This window comes from Pezoporus wallicus, unplaced genomic scaffold (assembly GCF_028554395.1).
Source record: "Pezoporus wallicus isolate ANWC-B61680 ecotype Strahan unplaced genomic scaffold, APGP_CSIRO_Pwel_v1 contig_4309, whole genome shotgun sequence".
NCBI classification, from domain to species: domain Eukaryota; kingdom Metazoa; phylum Chordata; class Aves; order Psittaciformes; family Psittacidae; genus Pezoporus; species Pezoporus wallicus.
Window position 1 is genome coordinate 1,470,568 of NW_026638191.1, and position 21,177 is coordinate 1,491,744.

Consider the following 21,177-nt stretch of genomic DNA (forward strand, 5'->3'; position numbering starts at 1 on the left):
GGATACATGACAGTAGATGTGCATCTCACTGCAAAGCTGCAACAGGATCTTCAATTTACCAGCTACATTTTCCAAGAGAATGCAAAGTCAGAAAAAACTGAGTCAGCACTGCAGTCAAACTCTCATTTCACAGTAAAGTTAACCAGTTCTCCACCTTTGCCCCATTAACACCAGTTCTTCTGTCCTGAGTCCGAGCTACTGCTAGAAGTCATTGAGCCCAAAAGATAAAATAACTGAAGGCCGTGAACCTTTTAAGAGGTTTTCCAGGAGGATTTCTTCAAGTAACATTAAATCCCTGATAAAGCTCATGAACAATTTTATTAAGAATAATCTCCAGTCTCAAAAGCAGCAGCATGTTAAAGATGTAAGAGATGATTTAAAGTTTTGGTTTTGTTTCTAAAATGCTTGAAGGCAGAGTGATGTTCTGTTCAGCAGCACCAAGTTCAGATTCCAGGAGAATTTCAAGTCAAAAAGTATTTGATAGTCTTCTGGCCAGTTTTTCTTTTTTTTCCTTTTATTCTAAAGTCTTACTCCTGAACTATCACTCCTGATCAAAGGAAATAGAAAGTGTCCTACATATAGATTTCTGCATAAACAAAGTTCACATTTAACTGATGCCAATTTCAGTATATTTTAGTAAAAGCTTCCAGTAGTATAAGCTGCCAGTGTTCAAAGCAACGCATCACTGGGAGAGATAGTACTCCATGTTTTCCAACAACAGCTTCTAGATAACATTGCTAGTTTGCCATAAATTCAACATATAGTCCAGCCTGAAATAACTCTTCAACACAAGTGTTCAGATAACTCTATTGAGTCACTAACTGAAAATCAGAAGGAAGTAATCTCCAGAGTCCCACACAGATGCCTCTCAAGGTGACATTGAGTGAGATATATTGACAGATTTCTATTTCTCTCTCTCATTAAAAGCCAAAGCTACAAGCCTTGGCAGAAAGGCATCAGGTTCCAGTCATCAGTGTATTTGTATCAACATTGTCTGAATGGGCAAGTCATAAGGATGTTGTTTCTCTATGGTTTTAATTCAGATTCACGTCTTATATCAGAGTCTCTTCTTCAGCTTCTATTCATACCACCTTTTTCTCCTGTCAGTATTTACCAGTCAAAACACCCAGCTGCATATGAATGATTATCACTGAAGTAACTACTGCCACAAACCATGGAAATGCAGTGTCTGCTCTCTGTTCCAAATGCCACCTGCACGGCAAAGGGTGTCTGGATGGGCAGAGCCTGGGCAGGTGGCTGAAGGCTGGGCTGAAGAGCTGTGTAGGAGTGCAGGGAGCTGTCAGTGCTCCCAGCAAGCAGACCACTGGGCCTGTGGGCCTGCTGTAAAGATTCACGATAAGCTGAGCACAGATCTTGTACTGGCCACTGGAACTGGGAAAACGTAGCTGAATGCTGTGTTAAAGGGTGGTAACTAGATTGCTGGAAGAGAACTTGAGTAGTAGCTTGGTAACTCAGATTTCCCACTGCTTCCTGTTCTTGATGTTGAATTGTTACTTGCTTTTTTACGTTATTGGCTTCATTGACGTCATTCTCATAATACCTGAAACAAATTACAAGTAGGATTTATTAAAAAGAACTTCATAGAGGCTGCATATATGCCAAAGTGTTCACCAGTTGGGCTACATTATCAGCTTTTTTGCCCTAGGTGTATATTGTGACTCTAGTTGCTTTCACAATTAATTTCTAATTATCCTGCTGCAATCTTCACACACAACAGGTCTATGGATTATTTTGCATCACAAGTATGTTTTTACTGATGGACCGGCTGTCTTGGAATCTTAAGTCCACAACACAGAGAAATTTGAAATAGTATTTGCAGAGTATTAAAGTGCATATCTATAAAGGAACAATGCAAATTCCGATTGATATTAGAAAGAAACATTTTCACACTTGTGGCTATCACGAGAATGATGATGCACTGCAGCCAGTGGCCCTGAGAGGTTAGGAAGTCTCTGTCCTTGGAAACAGCCAAAATTTGACTAGACAACATCCCAAGCTGTCTGATTTATTTAACTTCAGTTGGCCCTGCTTTTAGTAGGAATTCAGAAGGTCCACCATCACTCCCAGCCTAAACAGAAAATTTTAAAAGCCAAATAGAATGATTAAGACTGTATGTGCTCACATACCAGAGCAGTATTGATGCATCCCAGTCATGTCCTTTACTAGAGAAAAAGCAAAGAACAGTTCTGAAATGTCTCCCTAGTGTATTTTTGGAGATAGACTGGTGTGTCTCTGCAGCAGGTGTATTGTGGGTACAATAAGAAAACAAAGGGAAAAAATATTTCATCAACCATCTCTAAAACCTTCCATCCAACCACACAGACAACCAGTAGAACATAATGAACACTAAACTGTGCACACTGTTCTGCATTGTAATTGTTGTTAAATACAATATTTAGTAAAAGTGACCTGATTTTTAATCTTTTATTCCTCTCCCCAAACTGAAGATGGAGACTACTAATGTAATATTGTACTATCTTAATTCTAGCCAAACAATTACTTAAAGAAAATAAAAATAAAACAACATCTTAACATCTTAAAAGCACAAACAGGTTTTGTTCCTTTCTTACATGAGCATCATCTCAATGCACGGGGCAAGATGTTCCAAGGAATAGCATGTTAGCCATTCAAGATGCATTGTCCAGACAGGAGAAACCTGCATACAGATACGTGCGGCACAAACACAAGCTGCAGCAATCAGAGATGGACGAAAATGGAGGAAAGTGGGATCTACAAAAGAAAAAACAAACCCAAGAATTATACTCCTGCTCATCACTGCAGTGAACACAGTATACATGGCAAAACAGGACAAAATTACACCCACAACTTTGTTCCACACATCTCAAAGTATTAACTCATGACCAGAAAAAGCCTCTCAAAACTGGATGAAGCTTTCCTGAAGATCTGTGTGCTACTTGTTCGTAACTATTATAAAGGCTTCGGTAAGTTTTTATTTCAGAAAAGGCCACAAAATAGACTTTGCTGAAATTTGTAGACAGGTCTCAGCTGAACCACAGTTTGGTACTGGCAATTACACACATATTAATATTAGTGTTGAACCCAGCCTATGAGGATGCTGTAGTTCACTGGCTCTCACATGGGCAGATATTAGAAGCGATGCTACAGATAAAATCATTAAAAGCCCCATTGTTCTAAATATGTCTTGCAGCACAGGACCCTGTAAAAAATATCATTTAAAAAGATTCATATATTGAACTGCATATCGTATCTGCAACTGACAGTAGTTCACAGTCTGTGGCAGACCTAAACTTAGACCCCATTTCTGAGAGCCTCACCAATTAGTGTTCTAAGCTGAAGGAAAAACTTGATCCCACCTAGAGATTTCTGAAGAGACAAGACACTTGCACACAAACAAGGGTCACCTCCCATTTGCCATCTGAAATAACTGCAAAGAGAAACCATTTTGCACAGATAACTTTGTGCAATCCACATTATGACAAGTTTTAAAGCCTTTATCTCTTTCAGACTTTTGCCTTTTGCCTAATGGAAGATCATTCTAGCACAAAACTAATCCTCCTACCTTGCACTGAGAAATCAAGGAAATAATATGCATATTTCTCCAGAAAGTCTTTGGCTTCAGTTGGCGAGGTGATGGGCCAGCCATTGTAAAGTTCATTCTCTCCAATAGACATGTAGAGGTAGTAGTCAATGTAGTGTGCTGGTGTTGGCATACAGAGGTTCCAGTCGAAGATTTCCAAAAGCAGTAATTCTATCGCAAGCAAATCTTGCTTGTTTAATACCACATTCACTTTGCACATGTACGCCAGGTTATTTAAGAGCGCCAACTTTGGAACTTTATCTTCTCTATCTTCAAATTTACCTGCCAGAAGAGATGGTTTTCAGGTAAGATTTATCATTATGATTGAGCGTCCAAAAGCCAGTAAAGAACACTCCCAGAAAGTCTAATGATAAAAGGTGCTTTTTAAAGAATGGTGAGAAAGTACAGTGACACAAGAAAGGCAACAGACTAGCCAATGTATTCCTAATGTCCTTTTTACAGTTTTGTTTTTGTTAGTATACTATCAGTGACAAACCCAGGATTATAAACACATTAGGATTACAGACAGTTTTGCTGACAATAAATGGAAGCAATCTGCTGAGGGGTATTCAGTCAAGTGTGTAGAAAGTAAGCAGCATGGGGAAAATATAGCAAAGAAAGATCTAATATTGAGAGAAAAAAGCTCCTTTGGGTATAAAAGCTAAATGCACATGCTACAAAAAGGAAGACATTAAAAACCCCTGGGCAATGCCACCTTTGCCCTTGCTGCTTCAGAATTTCTCTTTGTTCCTTCCTGTCTTGGGGGGGCCTCATTAACTAAGGTCACTGAATGGCTAGGAGAAGTACACTGTAACCAAGTGATTAACATAAATAATTCCTACAGGGTTAGGAGAGAGCATACATTTTCAGCCAAGACAGCTGAGCAAAGCTCCACCTTCTTCTAAACTGTATTTACCAGCCTACTGAAACAGCAGTAGCCTCTAGAATGACTCAATTTTCAGCAGTAAGTACAAAGTGCAGTCATTTTGTACAGAAAACCAGGATCTCGCTCTATTTCATAAAAAGCATCCTCCTTTCATAAAAAGTGTCCAATAGATCTAGTCCTGGGAGTCAAATCCGCTGAGAAATACAGCAACAGTGTTACTCTGCTACAAACTTAAAACAATAAAATCTTGTTAAATTCACACTATTACTTTTTAACCAAGCTGATAAAGACCTATCTACCAGACTCTCCTTGTTCAAGAGCTAGCAACTATCGACCACCACTAGTAAATTTCCACTGCACCTTAAAGAACATCCCTGCTGCAAAACCCAAACCCATAGCTGCTCAAGAGTACTCTGCAGTTACTTTTCCTTTTTGTTCTTGAGGGCATGTATTCCACAATTGATTCTTGTTTCAGTTGTCCTTTTGCTGCCTCTGTAAGAGTGCTCCTTTACCAACATAGACCAAGTGACAAGATATCGGCATGTCATATGGCTTCAGTGTCTTGTCAAATCTAAGTGACTCAATATTGCACTAGAAAATTGTTTTAAAAGATGTTACCAACCGTTTGAGATAGCAATTCCATCCAAAGTGTTTCCAGTGTATTAAAACTGACCATTTTCTGTACTCCTAGCAGCTTGAATGTCTTTTTAACACATTCAAAAGTGGATATGAAATACATTATAAGTGTAATATGGCAGCACCTCACCATAAAAGAGCAGAACAATAGCAATGAAAAACAAAATTCATCCATCATATTAAGTACAATACAAAAGGGTTGTGGGCATACTGTCAGTGAAAAAGCCCTTGAAATTCAGGAGTCTGTATCTGTGTTCATGAATCTCCTCGTTACCTAAACTTAGAAGTGTTTAAGAAAAATTAAATTTGAGAGGAAAGTTAACCCTTTGTTCTCCTCCTTCCCCCCAGGTGATGTCAGCCTGGTACAGAAATTTAATGAGTATGCTAGTGGAAGTAGGAGAAATCACTGCATGCCCAGAAAACTACAGACAGGATCTGTCATTCTGGCTCCTGTAAGGTCTGTAAGCTCCTTTCTTCCCACTCAATTTTGGAAATTTCAAAAGGTCAAACTATAGTCTGGAGAGCAGCACAATAGTGTTAGGAAGGTATCATACTAACAAAGGACAAAGCTATTGACTGGAAAATTCTTCCTTTTAACTTTCCACCTTGATCTAAAACACTTTGTTTCCAAGTTTATCAAACCCCTTCCTCACCTATTTTGAATTGAAATCTAGAGAGGACAGCAAAAGTTATTTCATGCCATCAGACCAAAGAGGTCAGAGGCAAGCTGGCCATGAGCAAGTTGGAGATGTTTTTTAAAATGCAGTGTGACTTTTTCCAGTTCCCCAGTTTCCCTAATTTAAGGATATCAAAATATAGCATTCCTATTTTTGTTCCTTCAGTTGCAGCAGTAACTGAGGTTCTATGCACAGCGTATTTATGCTGAGAGAACCAGGACCTCCAACACAATCGCTGCAAAAGTATTAAAGGCTCAGCCAAGACAGTTTCAAGTTTAATACTGACCAAAAAAATAACACTGACTTGATTAATCAACATCACACTTTGGGAAGAAAACCAAAGCTGTTTCACCTAAATTATCATCTGGAGTCTGTCCTTTGAAGTCATTTGCATGCTTTTGAAATGCCACCATAGACACCTCAAATTAAAAGTTTGGTCTTGTGTTCTGGGGTTTGGTTACTGGTAAAACCATTTAGTTGTCACTATTGTCACCTGAAAAAGTTTTTCTTTGAGGTAACAATTATCAGCCTTTAAAGCAATGCTTAATTTAAGAAATATGTGGATGCTGCAAATTTTTATACAAGGAAACTTACTGAGGTCAATAGGGTAAATAAAATAAGATGAACCTGTAAAATATGTTTACATTTATGAGAAACGTTTTTGTAAAAATCTAAATAAATGGGGGCAGAATGGAACATTTTTAATGTGTGTAATACCACTGTGATTAATGATAACAAGGTATTTCCAAGTTACTTTAGATGATGTTCTGTCCCACTCCAAATTCTACAATCAGATGCTCCCCAGCATAAAAAAAAGTGAGTGCTTTTTGTGTTACACATTCACACTTTTCTTTTGATGAATGAAAGCCAGAGCAAGTCCTGTTGTCAAGGGGACAAGGCTGAAACTATAAAGAAGTGCATTTCATTAGCACATTTGTCACATTATCAGAACAGCCTATCAATCCATGCCAGCTTTTCTCTAGGAAAAAATAAAGGTCTTAGAGAAGCATCACTCCTATCAAATATACCCTGAAGAACTGCTTCATCCACTGCAGCAGGCAACTGGATGGAGCAGTCACAATGTAAATCTTGCTACACAGCAGCAGTTCAGACTGATTGCTACTGGTTGGGTAGATATCTTCCTGGGGTTTTACATGGGCAGCAAAACAAAGGCAGGACATGCAGGCAATTTCTTTTATTACATTTTCAGAGTCCTTGAGAAGACGAAGGAACAAAAAAGACTGCCAATTTAAAGAGTCACTAAAGTGTAAATATGTTTTGTCCCATACACAATTAAAATCAATCCCAAAGAAGGATAAACCAGTCAAACCCATCTAGCCCAGCATGAAGAAAAGACCTGTTGCTGCTTGTGCAGCTAAAGGCCTACTTTTCTTTATTCCTACACTGTTCCAGAAGGTGGTAAACCAAACTTCTGAGACTCTCTCCCAGGCTGCACCCAGACACAAACACAGCTTCTAAATGTCCTCTAAGCAAGGGAAGGAAGAGACAAGCTATTTTAGAGATGCCTTACTACAGTAAAGTTTAATTAATCAAGAAAATATTCTGTACATGTTACGTCAACAGGGAAATAAAAACAATAATTAAGAGTACAGACTAAGTTTTACACTAATCTATATCTTGTACTGACACCCACTATTATCTTTTATTGAAAAGAAGTAGCTCAGCTGTCTTTGTCACAACAGCTACCTGCTTAAGAAATGGAGACAAGGAACAATAGAGAATGGATGAGAAAACACAGTCAAACAGGAAAGCTGCCTGATGTCTGACAAGAGCTCCACATAGTTAATGAGGAATTAGGCAATAAAGGATTTCCCATGCCCTAAACTGAGCCCACTTAGCACGGACATCTTTTCTTGCTCTAATTGGTTTTACTGTCCCGAGTTAATTCAGCTGCTGAAATCCATTGGCAGACTAAGGAGCTGAGCAAAATAAAGCCAGGAAAACCATAAGAAATACCCAAGTACTCTGTGAGGCAATGCAGCACTGGATGTGCTGAGCAGTAAACCAGCTTTGCTTAAATCAATACATTTAAAAACTGTTTTCATGTCTCCATAGCAGCAGAACCCTCTTGAGGAAGAGGGGCCATAAGAACTAAAATTGCTGGAACATTCAGTGCCAGTGAATGGCTGAGATGTTGCATTTATCAGGTACAGAAGCACCTGCTGCTGAAGGGGGTTAGCTCTTCAGGAAAGAAAGGAACAGGTTTCAAGACCCAGCTAGGATTTTACAGCAACAAGCAAAAGCTGCACTGCTTTAACTATACTGATACACCATAACTGTACAGTCTCTGTATAGTACAGTTAGAAAACTCACAGAAAAAACAATTGCAGTGGTTTAAGACTTACTGTCCAGGTGCTTGCTTTCTCCCCAGAGTTTACTGCTCCTGCAGCTGGGCCATCTGAATTGATTGTGTCAGTGCAACTCATCTACTCTGGGGCAGCTGGTTTGCACAGCTTTCAGCAGGCAACTTGAGTCAAGCAGCACTAAAGCAGATGGGCTATCTTTACATAATCCCTTTTTCTAACAGGACACTTAGGGCCAGAGCGCCTTAATATCACTATCATTTTCTGTAATAAATTGCCCAATGAAGATGCAGTTTACAACCTGCTGCTGCTCAGCAGTGCCCCTCTACAAGGATCTGCCTTCTCAGCTGCCTGGTGAGGCAAACTGAAAGCTCCTCAATTCCCTTCAAAGTGTTAGTTAACCTAGATCAATCCATCTACTGACAGCATCAGACAGATGATTTTGTCTGGAAAAATAAATCAGAGCTTACTAAAAGCACTGGGGTGCTCTGGGGGAAAAGGAAAGTAGTAACATTTTTAGTCACTTATAGGAGCATCTGTCTATAGCCTGATGCAGAGACAGAGTCCTGGCTTCTGTGCAGGTGTACTGGTAACTATCCTGGCTCTAGATCCAGCTGGCTTGGCTGAAGACCACCAGTCCCAGCTGTCCAACATTACTTTTCACCAAAAACCAGCATCTCTCCTTTTGAACAATTAAAATCACTGGACTTCACTAATGATCTTGTGGCAGCAGGAACCTACAACCTCTTATATTACCACAGTGGACCTCCAAAGGAGGTTCTCCATCTCTAGTCATGTACCTAGCCAAAACATCCACATGGACAGGTCTTTCTGCGTTACAGAAAGATGTTCAGTTTATGATTCTGATTTAGATCATAAAGTTTCCCTTAATGCAAGTGAAAGAGATGGGCTATTCTAAATGCATTCCTAAAGTAACTGTGACATCAATTTTTCCAGCAACTTTTCCTTCCCTCCCCAAATAGCACTTAGTTCACTGTGAACAATTTTTACCATTCTTTTTCAGAATTGATTGAGAGGAAATAACAACCACTGATGACATTAGTAAACTTCAAAGCTTTTATAGCTGTTGTGAGGAGCTAAACTATCTGGAAGGAATTGCCAGAAGCCTTCTATTATTATGGTGTGCATGCATTGCAAAGAAACATACATCTTCTGCCTAGTCAGTAACTGAATGATATGAGGGACACACCATCCACATGCCTCTCAACTGCAGCAAGTCCAGGCTGAACATTACTTGGCTGCTAGGGCAATTTGTTTGCAACAGTATTAACTTCTCAGCCCCTCCCAGTTATTACCGAAGAGGGAAACACTATCATCATCCAGTTTCCCCGGCTGGGGAAACTGATGACCCAGTCAAAATGGGAAAAATTAGAAATTAGCCCAGCTAACTAAAGGACATCTAGCAGAATGCTACATTCTCCATCATGACAGCACTGCTGTTGTATGCTATCAAAAACAGGTGATGACAATGTCTGTAGGTAAAGAGACGAGTGTTTGAAATCCTTTAGATCCAGAACAGAAGCAACAAGCTTCAAAGCAAAACACAAGTTTACAACAATTTTTAAACTTAAGAATAGTCTTCACTTAGAAGTTTGCTGCTTCTATTTCAAAAGTTGTGTCTAAAAGCTTCTCTATTATGCCTCTCCCACCCCCAAAGCAACCCATACTTACAATAATTAGTGGGAATAAGTAATCTTGCCTCTAACTACACCTCATCTTGCTTGTGGCCTGCACACTAACCTTAACAACCTGTTTTTTTCTAAGGAAGCAATCAGGAAGAAAACCCAGAGTTTCTCAAAACGTGTTTATAACAATTACTCAAAGACAGTCTGTATCAAACAGTCATTTTGATATTATGTATATACCACAACTATTATTGGGGTTTTTTTTTGCCCTCTACAGTAAAGGTGTATTTTTTTCAGGACTACAAGTCTCTTGCAACACAGCCTGCAGAGCACTTTTGCTGCAATCCTCTGCTGAAAAACCATGCCACTTCCTACAGTAATGTTTTGCAGGAAGGTCTAATTACTGCACTTGCACTAACAGGCAATGAACTAGTTTTACTCTTCTTTGCTACAGTGAGAACTTTTAAGGTGACTTCAGGTTGGTACTTCTGACTTACTCAGAATCTTTTACTCCAAAACATTAATTTTGAAACTAATAAATTAAACATAGGAATTCCCACTTATTGTAGAGTAGTTTTTCTTGACTTGCATCACTTTGAACTACACATACCAAAAAAGAACATTATGATGGCCCAGGCAGTAAAAACAGAGCTTACTATGCTCCCAAAAGTCTCCAGGCTGAGCCCTACTAGCATTTTAAACCTTACCTATACAAGTTAATGAGGAGTTAATTTTGTGCAAAGCTACTTTGGTTCAACTGTCAATGTTTTGCTTCTACATGTTGGTAGAAAAGCTGCCTTTACAGTAGTTGATCTTTTCCCCTTCCTGTAAGGGACGATTTTATTCCAAATCAAGATGTATACATGCTACTGCATTGCTCTGATCTTAGTTTTAGAAAGACTCTCACACTCTTTAGTTCACTAGACATAAGCTTGCTCTTTTAAGCAAATTGCTTTCCCCCTCACCCCCAACAGGCAGAAGTTACAAAACATTTCCCTCTAGTATTATCATAGGGCAGTTTGTGAACTTCCTTTTCCTTCACAGTTGCACAGAGATGGCCTAAGTTGCATTTTACTTCAGTTATTTACATAATGAAAGTCTTGACAGCTTTTTTGCTTCTTTTAAAATCCTTGAATATAGATGTGTAGCACAAGTTATGCAGTTGAGCCAAGCTTATTAACAGACTGCTTTATGCCTTGATTTGGACTTCATTAGGCTTTACCCTAAGTAGGTGAAAGCTGTTAACACAGAGAAAACAGTACATGATATATGAGGAAAACAACCATCTGCTCAAAAGAAAAAGCCTTAATAGACAGCAGCCAACTTACTTGCTAGGCGAAGACAGAAAAATGAAATTATGCAGAGTTGCTGGGCAGTCACATCATAGCGATCCATGAAGAGGTCCAGTAGATAGATAGCGAGATGCCGGGCTGTAGGGCAGAGGTTGCAATGGTTGCTGAGCACAGTCAAGACATCAACAAAGTATCGGCGCATCCCAATCTGCGGTGAACGAGCCTTGTACACAGGCAATTTGAGTTCCTATAGGGAAAAAAATAGGAAGGTACTGAAACAGAAAGCATTTCAGTGTCTGGAATCCCAAACCAACACCCACCACCTGCTATGGCAAATGCTTAGCAACTACAACACTGATTGACACAGAAATCAGGGCTGGATTACTGCATGTTTTGACAGTCAGTTAACTTCTAATACTTCGGTCATCCACACGCTTTCCTCACCAGCATTAATCATATGGTCAAACACTGTAGTTTGATCCAGGAACAACTTGCTGTTGCTTTCTACAGAACACCAAACTTCTTGGCCATCTTAAAGGATTCCTTTTTAACTTTGTTCACCCCAATTAGGTTGTTACATAGACTTTTAAGAGTTTCATTAAGCAAGAAGGGCAGGATATGTTTCCCTGATACTGCCCCCTCCTCAGCTGCCCAAGTTACTAATATTTAAGAATTTCACATTGTATGTGGCTACAGCAAGCAACAATGAACAAAATGGGAGAATGATTAGACTTTCATCATTATAGCAAGTTCCAGTATTTTCTGTAGTAACCTCTTTCAGCATTTAAAGAGCTAATTATTAAACTGAGACTGTATTTCACATACAATATATGAATTTTCATTTCCAAGGGAGAATTACATAAGTTTATGGTCTACCTATGCTAGCTCTTCACCTGCAAGTGTTTTTACACACAGATTTGTAGCCACTACACAAAGGGTAGCTTAAGGGTGGGAGTGAAGTTGCTTGGGAATACCTGTAACAGGCTAAAACCATTTTCTCTCTTCAGACATGGTCTTATACTAATGCAGTTACCATGGCCAGACTTGAATTAAAATGGGCTGAACACCATGTTAATAGGCATGGATTAGAAAAATACCCTTTCAGCAAGGTGTGCATCTCAGGAATGTATCAAGGTAATACATAATTTTTGCATTACCTATATTTGAAAATAAATCAGAAGTAGTACAGTGCAGCAGGATAGAAGTGGTTTATAATGGAATACAAAGCTGTACATAGCAGTTAATTCTACTACATAAGTAAGGTATTTTTTCAATCAAGTGCTGGGAAGAAGTATCTGCACTGGCTACCCCAATACAGGAGTAAGAGGCAGCACCTTGCACATCTGGCACGGTGGCTGCCCACACTCCTTTCATCCCCTGGAAGGAGGCATTCCATAAGGAGGTTCAACTTATCAGGGAAAAATAGCTACACAATCAGACTCAGAGGGGCACACAACTGGAAACCAGGGAGGCTCCCAAACAAGAAGCAGCTTACAAAGACAGCAAGCTGAGTGCTGTTCCAGATGATTGCTTCCCAGGCCTTTTTAAAGAAAGTCAGTGAAAAACACATTTCGGGCTGAACAGACACATGCTGTGGACAGGCAAACAGCCCTTTGAAACCTGGGACAGCCTGCTCTGGGGGATTAGAAAGAAATCGCCCACCAGTAACAATTTATAAAGCAGGGAGACAATGGGACATGTTCCCCCCCACTGTTTTATACCCAGAAAAACCCCATAAATTTGATTTTTCAACTGCCTTATGTACAGAGATTTCAATCCGTCAGTGCAAGTGACATATACAGTTTCAGAGCAGGAATTCATAGCATACCAATAACAAATGTTCTGGCAGAAATGGTTTAAAGCTCAGTGCTTACATCAGTTAAAATAGCTGCATTGTTTCTAACTATGTCTACACAAAGCACAAGCTAAAGTAAGATCAGGTGGCAATTCTACCTCTGGCATATTTTGTTCTTCTAGGTGACTGGTAGGAGCTTCAAGTTTCATTTTCTGAGATGTTTTTCCTGTTTCAACAGCTAAGTCTCCCAGCAAAATTATGCCATACACCAGGGCCAGCATACATATTTATTGTGATATTTGATTTTTAGACCATAACAATACATAACCAGTAGCCCCAGTTATACATGTAGTCAAAAATTCTGACATGTCTCAATGTTACAGTTCAATGGGTGAGCATTAGAGGCTCAGAATTAAAGCAGAGATCCAGAGTTTTGCATCCAAACCCCTGATGCTCAGAAGCCAGAACTACCCCTCCTCAGCCCACTGCACTAGCAAATTCAAAGACCAGTCAAAGCGCTGGATTTAAGCCAATAGGATTATTCTGTTACCGGTTTAACAGACATTTACTCCCCTGTAACACATCTGCTTTTTTTTATTTATTTATATATATATTTTTTTAACAATCTGTGACTATCAAAGGGCACAAGTGAAAGGCATTTCCATTTTTTTCCACCAAAAACATGCACATGGGCTTCAGTATAATGAGACCTGACAGCACAGACAAGGTTCAACTTCAGGATTACTGTTTGGAGTATCAGAACCATGTGCTGTGGTTTCTTTCAAGATCAAGTTCACAGGTATTAATTCATCAAGGGTAATTATCTGTGTATAGGCAACAGCCTTGCCCTGCACCATACAGCATGAAGCAGTTAGTAAGTGGTTTAATAGGGCTGCTTTTACACTGACAGAGCAGACTTAAATGGCGAGGTTTTCTTTTAAAGGAAAGCAAGTAATGAATAGTTTAACAATGCAAGAACTGAACAGCAGGCTTACGGTTATCAGCACTGCTGTGGGTATGTACCTCCTTCCATCACCCCCCTTACCCAGGATTCTTTAGCATAAACTCATCAAGCAAATAATTATTCCTTTGAATTAAAAAAAGCCTTTGCTGCTTTGGGGATAGTGATGCAGAATCAGCAAACACAACTCAAGGGGAAAAAACGAATTAACTTCTGGAGAGCAAGAATAAATCGTTTCTATTACTTACTTTTTGCCACTATCTCCAGGAAAGACCAAGCCTCGTTGTCTGCTGGAATTGCCCCTTCATATGCTGCTTCTGCTTATCTTTGACCTGTTTATCTACTTCAGCAACTTTGCTTTGGGCTACTGAACAATTACCACATTGAAATGCTAAAAGCAGCAACACACATGTCTTGGAAATTACTTGGCCAGCTTTGCTCAATCTATCGATCAGTGTCTCTCCACAAAAAGCCTCCACAAAGTCAGACCACAGCATTTAAAGGGATCACCACTTAAACTCAAAACATGAAAAATAAGGCTTGGACTGAGAAACAGTGTTAAGGTGAAGACAAATTTTAAGCTGGCACCTCCTACCAGCTTCAAGACCTGACCTTCCAAAAGAAGGGAGTCAGTGTAAACATTTTTAAGTGGTGTAGGGGACAGCAATCACATCCGAAAGCCAGACAGGCTCCAGACATTAGCCATTCATTCTCTGCAGAGACAGCTCACCACCAGTAACCTGACCGCTTCAGCTGGCACAATCCATTACCTGAGCTTAGGAGACACGATTTCGTCTGGTCTGGATGGCTTTATAACTGGACTGAGCAAAAGCACTTCAGAATCCATCCCTAAAGGAGGCACTAGGCAACAAGACTAAAGAAAGCTTTTGAGCAACCACAGGAAGGTGAGGCTTTCACTGGCAATTTAATCTAAATGAGCCAAACAGCGATTGAAGTGGAGAGGAAGAAAATTTAACAGGATCACTTCCTCCAGCTCCCTTAAAGCAGCACCTGACTCAGGCCAGTCTACCCAGCACTTAACCTCCTCCGAGTTCCACATCAGGTGGTCTGGTGTTCAATATGGCAAGAAATTCCATGCGTACATTTTTCTCTGTCCAATTTATTTTCACGAAAACTCTTCTCCCACTGGTAACCAGTAATGAACTGACAAGCAGTCAGGAAGAAAAAAAAAGCAGTAGAAAGTTAGCAAGTGATATGACATTGTGGTAATAAGGTTCACTAATAACGATCAGCTCTCTGAACAAAAGTGGAATTCATCAAGGTATTTTAGAACGACACACAGGCTTTTTGACAAGAAAAATGAAACGCAGCAAATATGCCTCAGGTTCTGAAATTCAGGGAGCTGTTAACTAAATCTGGTTTTCTACCATGCAGTTTTCTACCAGAGCACTTGGACTTCAGCTGGGATCTGTTCTGTGCCACAGGTCAAACATGCAGCATCTTCTGACTCCTGCAACAGTTCCAGTTCTCCTTGCTGCCCTCCTCCCTCTCCCAGCACCAGCAGTTCCAGCTGCAGGGTACCAGGGTACCAGCTGCTGCACAGCCAATCTCCAGAGAACTGCATCCTCCGTGGACAGCCAAGTAAATTACCTCAACCTTTCTGGAGCAAAACAAAGCACCTGAGCCAAAGCTCCTCAGTAACAGTAAGGACTATTCATCCAGAAATAACTTGCAATACTCCCCTCCACAGACACAGGCTTCATTTACTAATATGAACTTTATACTTCTCTAATTATTATATCTTATTATCTACTTCTGTTTCTGGATACCTCATCAGAATCCAACATATAGCCCCTGCTACCACAGCTCACAAACGTTCACCACTGATCCTAACCCAAAATCTGGAAAAAGAATTTTCCAGCTGATGAAAAAGACACCCAATGAAGTGTAACTTAAGCTTCAACAAGTTCTCCGTGATACTTACTAATCCAGGGGAAAAGTATATGAAACCAAGATACTACTTGTGTGGTGTCAGTATAAGGCACTCAAATTTAAAAGTGCCTTTGCTAAGTATTTAAGTGAGAAAAGTAGGAAAAACCATGGTAACTTCGGCAGTCATTTAGCTCTCACTATGTTGCATGCTCTGGAAAAACAGCCTGTACGTGACCTCCACCAGATTCTTAAGAATTCCTATAGCAAGAATAACAGATACTGCAAAGTTGTTGGCATTAGAACAGGAAAAAGAAATGCCTGTAGATGAAAAATAAAGGGAAAGCTTATCTAGCAGGCTATTAACAGTTGTTCTTTGAAAGAGACAAACTCCTTCCTGTTTTGTGTTCTAAGCAAACAGCTTTCCAGCTGTGGGAGAAAGGTGCCAAACTGACCTCTTGGATACAATTATTGCACTACACATAAGAAACCACTAAAAGCTACCTCCTCTAATGTATTATTTATGCAGGCAAGAAGGTGACATGCAAAGAAAAATTCATACTACTTTTTTATGCAGGAGCTTGAAAATTGAAAGCACTCTGCAGGCTGTTTTGCAGTAGGTAGGTAGCATGCAACCAATTTAATACTGCTATTAACATCATGCTGTTCTTCTCCCCTCCACAGAGCCAATCCAGACTGCAGCACTGTGCCTTCCAGTAACAAAATCACACATAGGAAACTTGCTGGTGAGTGCTTCCATGCTTAGCCGAGTGCAGTTTAACTAATTGATCAAAAAGAGTTAGTGTGTTTGTGAACAGTCTGATAGTAGAGTACAGCTGACGCATTTAGCTTTTCCTCAAGATCTGAACTTAGCATAGACACTTACGCTTCAGGAGTACTACTGAGATGTCACACAAAAACCCTGGGGCAAACCAACACACTATTTCAACTGTACCTGAAAACTTCTTGGGCTTGAATCCATTTCACCCTTCAGCACCCTTGCAACAGCCCCAGGCAATTGAAATTTGCAGGAAAGTTGAACTAGTATTGTGCTTGAAAATCAATTACTTCACATGGTCCACTGTGGATTCTTATCAAGCATTTCATTAAGTCCTTCTTACACACTTCAAAGTACTCACAAGCAGCTAATCTGAGAAGGGTCAGAGACAGGAGTGTGAAAATTGAAATTCCAACTTTAAGGAAAAAGAAGAGAGATCATGAATAACCATGTACTTTATTAGGACACCTGTTCCTTTCAGCTTCATGCACATGCTGCCATCTATAACATAAGTAAATTACAGCAAGCAACCAGTAATGCTATTGTTGCTGATTTTCAGAAGCTAGGGGGTTTTGTGTGTGTTTTCCCTTAAGTGAACAGATTATGCTTTTGTTGCAGTCTTGGATAAAAAAAAAAAAATCCTGCTATTAATACACCTCAATGCCTTTTACACCTACTTTCTTTTACAGCTGATAAAACTGGAAAGGTGCATCAGAATGCAAGGTTAATGTTTTATCCTATTAAATGAAATAGAAAAGAGCACAAAACCTTTGCATGTCCACAGGTTCTCATCCAGATCTTGTTTTAAAAAGAAGACCCAGAAGCAACACCTACACGACACCCTAATACCTTCCCTCTGCTCAGAATGTCACTGGCTAGTCTGCACCACTCTGCAGTTCAGGCTGTGTCAGAGAGATCTGACTATGTCAAATTTACCATTTAATTAAGCATTGAAAGGGTGACCATTTTTTAAATTAACAAGGACAAGAGTGGACTTCAGAGGCTAAAAGATAACACAGTACTTTGTTACATCAAGACCTTCACGCTATCTGCAAGTTAAGTAAACCAGATGCTTTGGCCCAACTACATGAAGTACAGGGACATACACTGGATGCAGTGAGAAGGGGGAAGAGGTGGTGTTTTTACTGAACAAAGTTAATAATAAGATCCTGTACTAACAGGAAGATCTAAAACTGCAAGAAATGCATTTATGCTAACATTACTTAAGAGCAGTGAAGGGCCCCTCACAACAAACCCTCTATGGATTACACTCCTGCTTCAGATGACACTCCAGACAAAGCCAAGGGAAATGTTGCATGTCAAAATAGAATGAAACACATCGTGGTGGTAAACAGCATTTCCTCATTAAGATTTTTAAATCAAGAGGAGGTAGGAGATAGCTGTGGAGGAGCATTCACCTAGAGGAAATCACTCATACATTTCTACCACTTAATGGCAAAGAACTGTTTGCTTCCAGCAGAAACAGGATCAGTTCTCCTCACCTGGCTGAAAGCAACTGCAGACAGTAATTTGGACTGCCTTTAAAAAGGTCAAGTTACAATTTTTAACCTTTTAAATTCACAAGCAACAAGTGTAAAATTTGGCTCTGCTCTGAGAAGCTATGCAAGAGATAAATAAAAGGGAAATGTGGGCAGACTAGCAATTCTCATTAATTGCAGGAAATGAACATATCCTGGAAGGAAACAGCCCAACATAAGCACAAAAATGGGGCAGGAATAGCAAACAGACATCAGTTTTTTCTGGGATATTCAGATTGCCTTCTACAACAAAGTATTTCCTCAATTTTAAACAATAAGCAAAAAAAAGCCATCACTGACTTGTCACTCAGCTTTCCACTCTTATGGAATATTCTGCGCTACTAAAGTGGAGAGAAAAGGTTTGGGCAGATGTTGCAGTAGTCCCACATCCATACAGAGAGATCTCTGATTTTTGACATGGAAGTCAGCTACCCAGCACAACCAGTACCTTTCCATTATCAGTGATGCAGGGCCATTGGAGAAGTTGCCAAGTACCAGAAAATACCACCACATACACACAGCATAGTTTCTTTGCTTGGTGTGTGTTAGACTCTTCTAGTACAAAAACACAGAGTATGCTCCAATTTTTATTTTCCTTCTCAGACAGGTTTAATACTCTGGCCTAATCCAGGAGAATATTTAACCTTTCATTTAAAGCCTAAGGATGCATGTAGCACTATTGAAATGTAGGCATTTTGTTCCACTAGGTCTGCACACTCAGTAACTAACACAATACAACCCTGCTAAGCTGAACACTACGTGCCAATAATCACAGCACAGATATTTTACTAGTCAGACAATTCAGAGGCTATTAATTTCCTCTGCATTGAGCTAGAGCCTTTGGGAAGTCACAAAGCATCACAGCATCTTTCAGCCCTCTCTGAATGAGAACTCAGGTATAGCACGCACATTCAGTATCGGCTCTCATGCAGAACATAACCCATCAGATACAGCACACAGCATCTGTCACGAAGGACATCATCTTTCAGTGAGGTTAAGAAGAATTCCCAAATCCAGCTGGGGAAATGAGAGGGATGGCATAACACTTTCTCCAGTTGTTAACATAAAACCTGGGCTGTTTCATGGTAGGCATATTTCTGTATTTGTGTGCCTAAAATATTTTTTGAGGAAAAAGAAAAAAAAACAAAACACCAAAAGTGCTTTTAATGATCCTTCAGTTGTTTTCAGAAAATATTTGCTATTTAAAACAAATTATTTTAAACTGCCTATTTTTACCAGGGACACATGCTGTTCCAGGCTAAGACTCCTCAGCAAGTGTCTTAAACCAGAAAAATCATTCAGGCTTGAGGGTACCTTTGCCTGAATCTTCTGTACTCACTCCATTAACATGCTCATACACTAGTAATGCACCAACACACTAATACTCTAGGTGCAGATGCCTCTATTGAAGCTTATTCTGTTCTAATGCAATGGCTACAGGTGTCCCTAAAACTGGTTCATGCTCACAACACTGACTTCAGCACCTTAAAACTACTTATCTTCCTGAAACTTTGTTGAGATCCTTTGTTTTGATCCTTTTGAGAAATTCCACAATGCTCTACAGTAAATTCTGACACTTCAGACATCAAAAAAGCAAACCTTGGCAAAAGAAAAACGTACATCACAAGAAGTGAACCAAAGGAGCTTTAAGGCCTGTGATTATTTTTGCTTGATATACTTGCAGTCTGGATTCTCATGTAGTATTTCCTTCAAAAAGAAAAGTCATCCTTACAAGACAGGCAGAATTAGAATTATAATTGTCCAAGCAGAAAGAGTTGTAAAGCTTCCTCAGAGCAGAAAATACCCCCTTTTTGGGGGTCCTTTGAATTCAAACAATTCTTGTCATTTCAGCTGGCGCAGGCTAGTATCCATATACAAAGAACAAGTTTTTGCAATTTAGAGTCAGATGCATCCAAAAGCAGGCTGAAGAATGAAAGTCGATTAAAAAGGTAGTGGGCACACAAAACTAAATAAATAATCAAAGCTGCCTCACACCCTTCTTTTAACACCCCGCCAAGTCGATTTTCAGTTATTCCTCCCTGTACTGAGGACCTGCCTCAGCTGGAGGAGGCGAGATCTAACGGAGCCCCTCGCAGACCCCTAACAACAGTTAACTTACCTGACATAATTTATTGCTAAATGCCTGTAAAGAGAACAAAGGGAACAGAATGTCCAAAGCGTAACTTTGCTAGCCTTAACTTTAGCAACTTAAAAGCTATGTCAAGTGCAGGTTGTCAATATTTGTCGAGGCCTCTCTCTCATGTCACCTCACTAAACAGCACTTCAGAGCTCCTCCGAAGTTCGGAGCCTGCCGAAGGGAACGTGAGAAGCTAACGAGCAGCTCGGTGGTACCTGTTTCCCGTACAGGTTCAGCGCACAGCCGCCGGGTTATTCTGCAATATTATTGCAGGACACTTTGCTGGTTTTCTACTCCACGCGTAAACGATACACGTAACTTCCAGAAAACCCACTACAAGCCCCACTATAGCTGTTTATTCAGCGCCTCTGCAGCCTGCCAAGGAGCAGGATCCCACCTCTTAACTCTAACTCTAGCATTTATCTGTTGGAAAAGAAGCAATGCTCTTTCTCCAGTTCCATTAATACGCTGATTTTTGACGGGTCAACAGCAACATCCTCTTAGGGTTTAATGCAATCACTCATCAGCGCCTTCACCAAGTTAACGCTACAGGGAAGTCACAGACGGGTATTTTTAGGTAGCAGCTTTCACAGGTTTGGCTTTGAAAAGGTCTCGAGCAGAGCACAGGGAAGGGCTCAGTGCAAACCTGCCCCTCCGCGACGGGCAGAAGGGGAGCTGCCGACACCGAGCCCAGCCGGGGCCGTTCCGGGCCCTGCTCCACGGGCCGGTGGGGCGAGAAGGGGGGGGGAAGGAACAAAGCGGGATCCAACCTTCATCCTCAGAGTGTGATGGATGTCTGCTGCCAGATCCTCTTTCCACCACTCCTTCTCCATCCTTTTCTTTCCATCCAAAGGTCTGGAAGAGAAACGGGACCGCTCTGCAGGGAGGGGAAAACAAACCAGACAAATCACCCGAAGCCCCGCGGCCGTTTCCGCCGGCCCTCCCCGCGGCACCAACCGGCCCCGCTATCAGCGCTAACGACTGCTTAACCCTTTGATTTATGCACCACGCCCGGGGCGCCTCCCCAGCCACCCTCC

At 40.4% G+C, this 21,177-nt stretch overlaps 2 protein-coding genes across 8 annotated transcripts in view; one reads left to right on the forward strand and one right to left on the reverse strand.

The window, feature by feature from the left end:
- Positions 1-16,423, forward strand: part of FABP6 (fatty acid binding protein 6) — a 55,670-nt gene extending 39,247 nt beyond the window's left edge. For 2 of the 7 annotated variants that reach the window (XR_008972225.1, XR_008972231.1), the window contains one exon: positions 5,451-5,970. The gene's annotated coding sequence lies outside the window, so the exon portion shown is untranslated. Of the gene's footprint in view, positions 1-5,450; positions 5,971-13,018; positions 13,102-14,064; positions 14,447-15,192; positions 15,343-16,371 lie in introns of those variants that run through there. The other 5 variants (XR_008972227.1, XR_008972226.1, XR_008972230.1 and 2 more) reach the window with 5 other exon arrangements.
- On the reverse strand, positions 1,060-20,973 carry CCNJL (cyclin J like). The gene is made up of 5 exons (XM_057409857.1): positions 20,911-20,973; positions 11,078-11,288; positions 3,563-3,862; positions 2,592-2,751; positions 1,060-1,561 (listed from the first exon to the last, which is right to left on the reverse strand). The coding sequence occupies exons 1-5, from the start codon at positions 20,971-20,973 to the stop codon at positions 1,111-1,113; spliced, it is 1,185 nt and encodes a 394-aa protein (XP_057265840.1). The 3' UTR covers positions 1,060-1,110.
- Between the last annotated feature and the right edge of the window lie 204 nt (positions 20,974-21,177).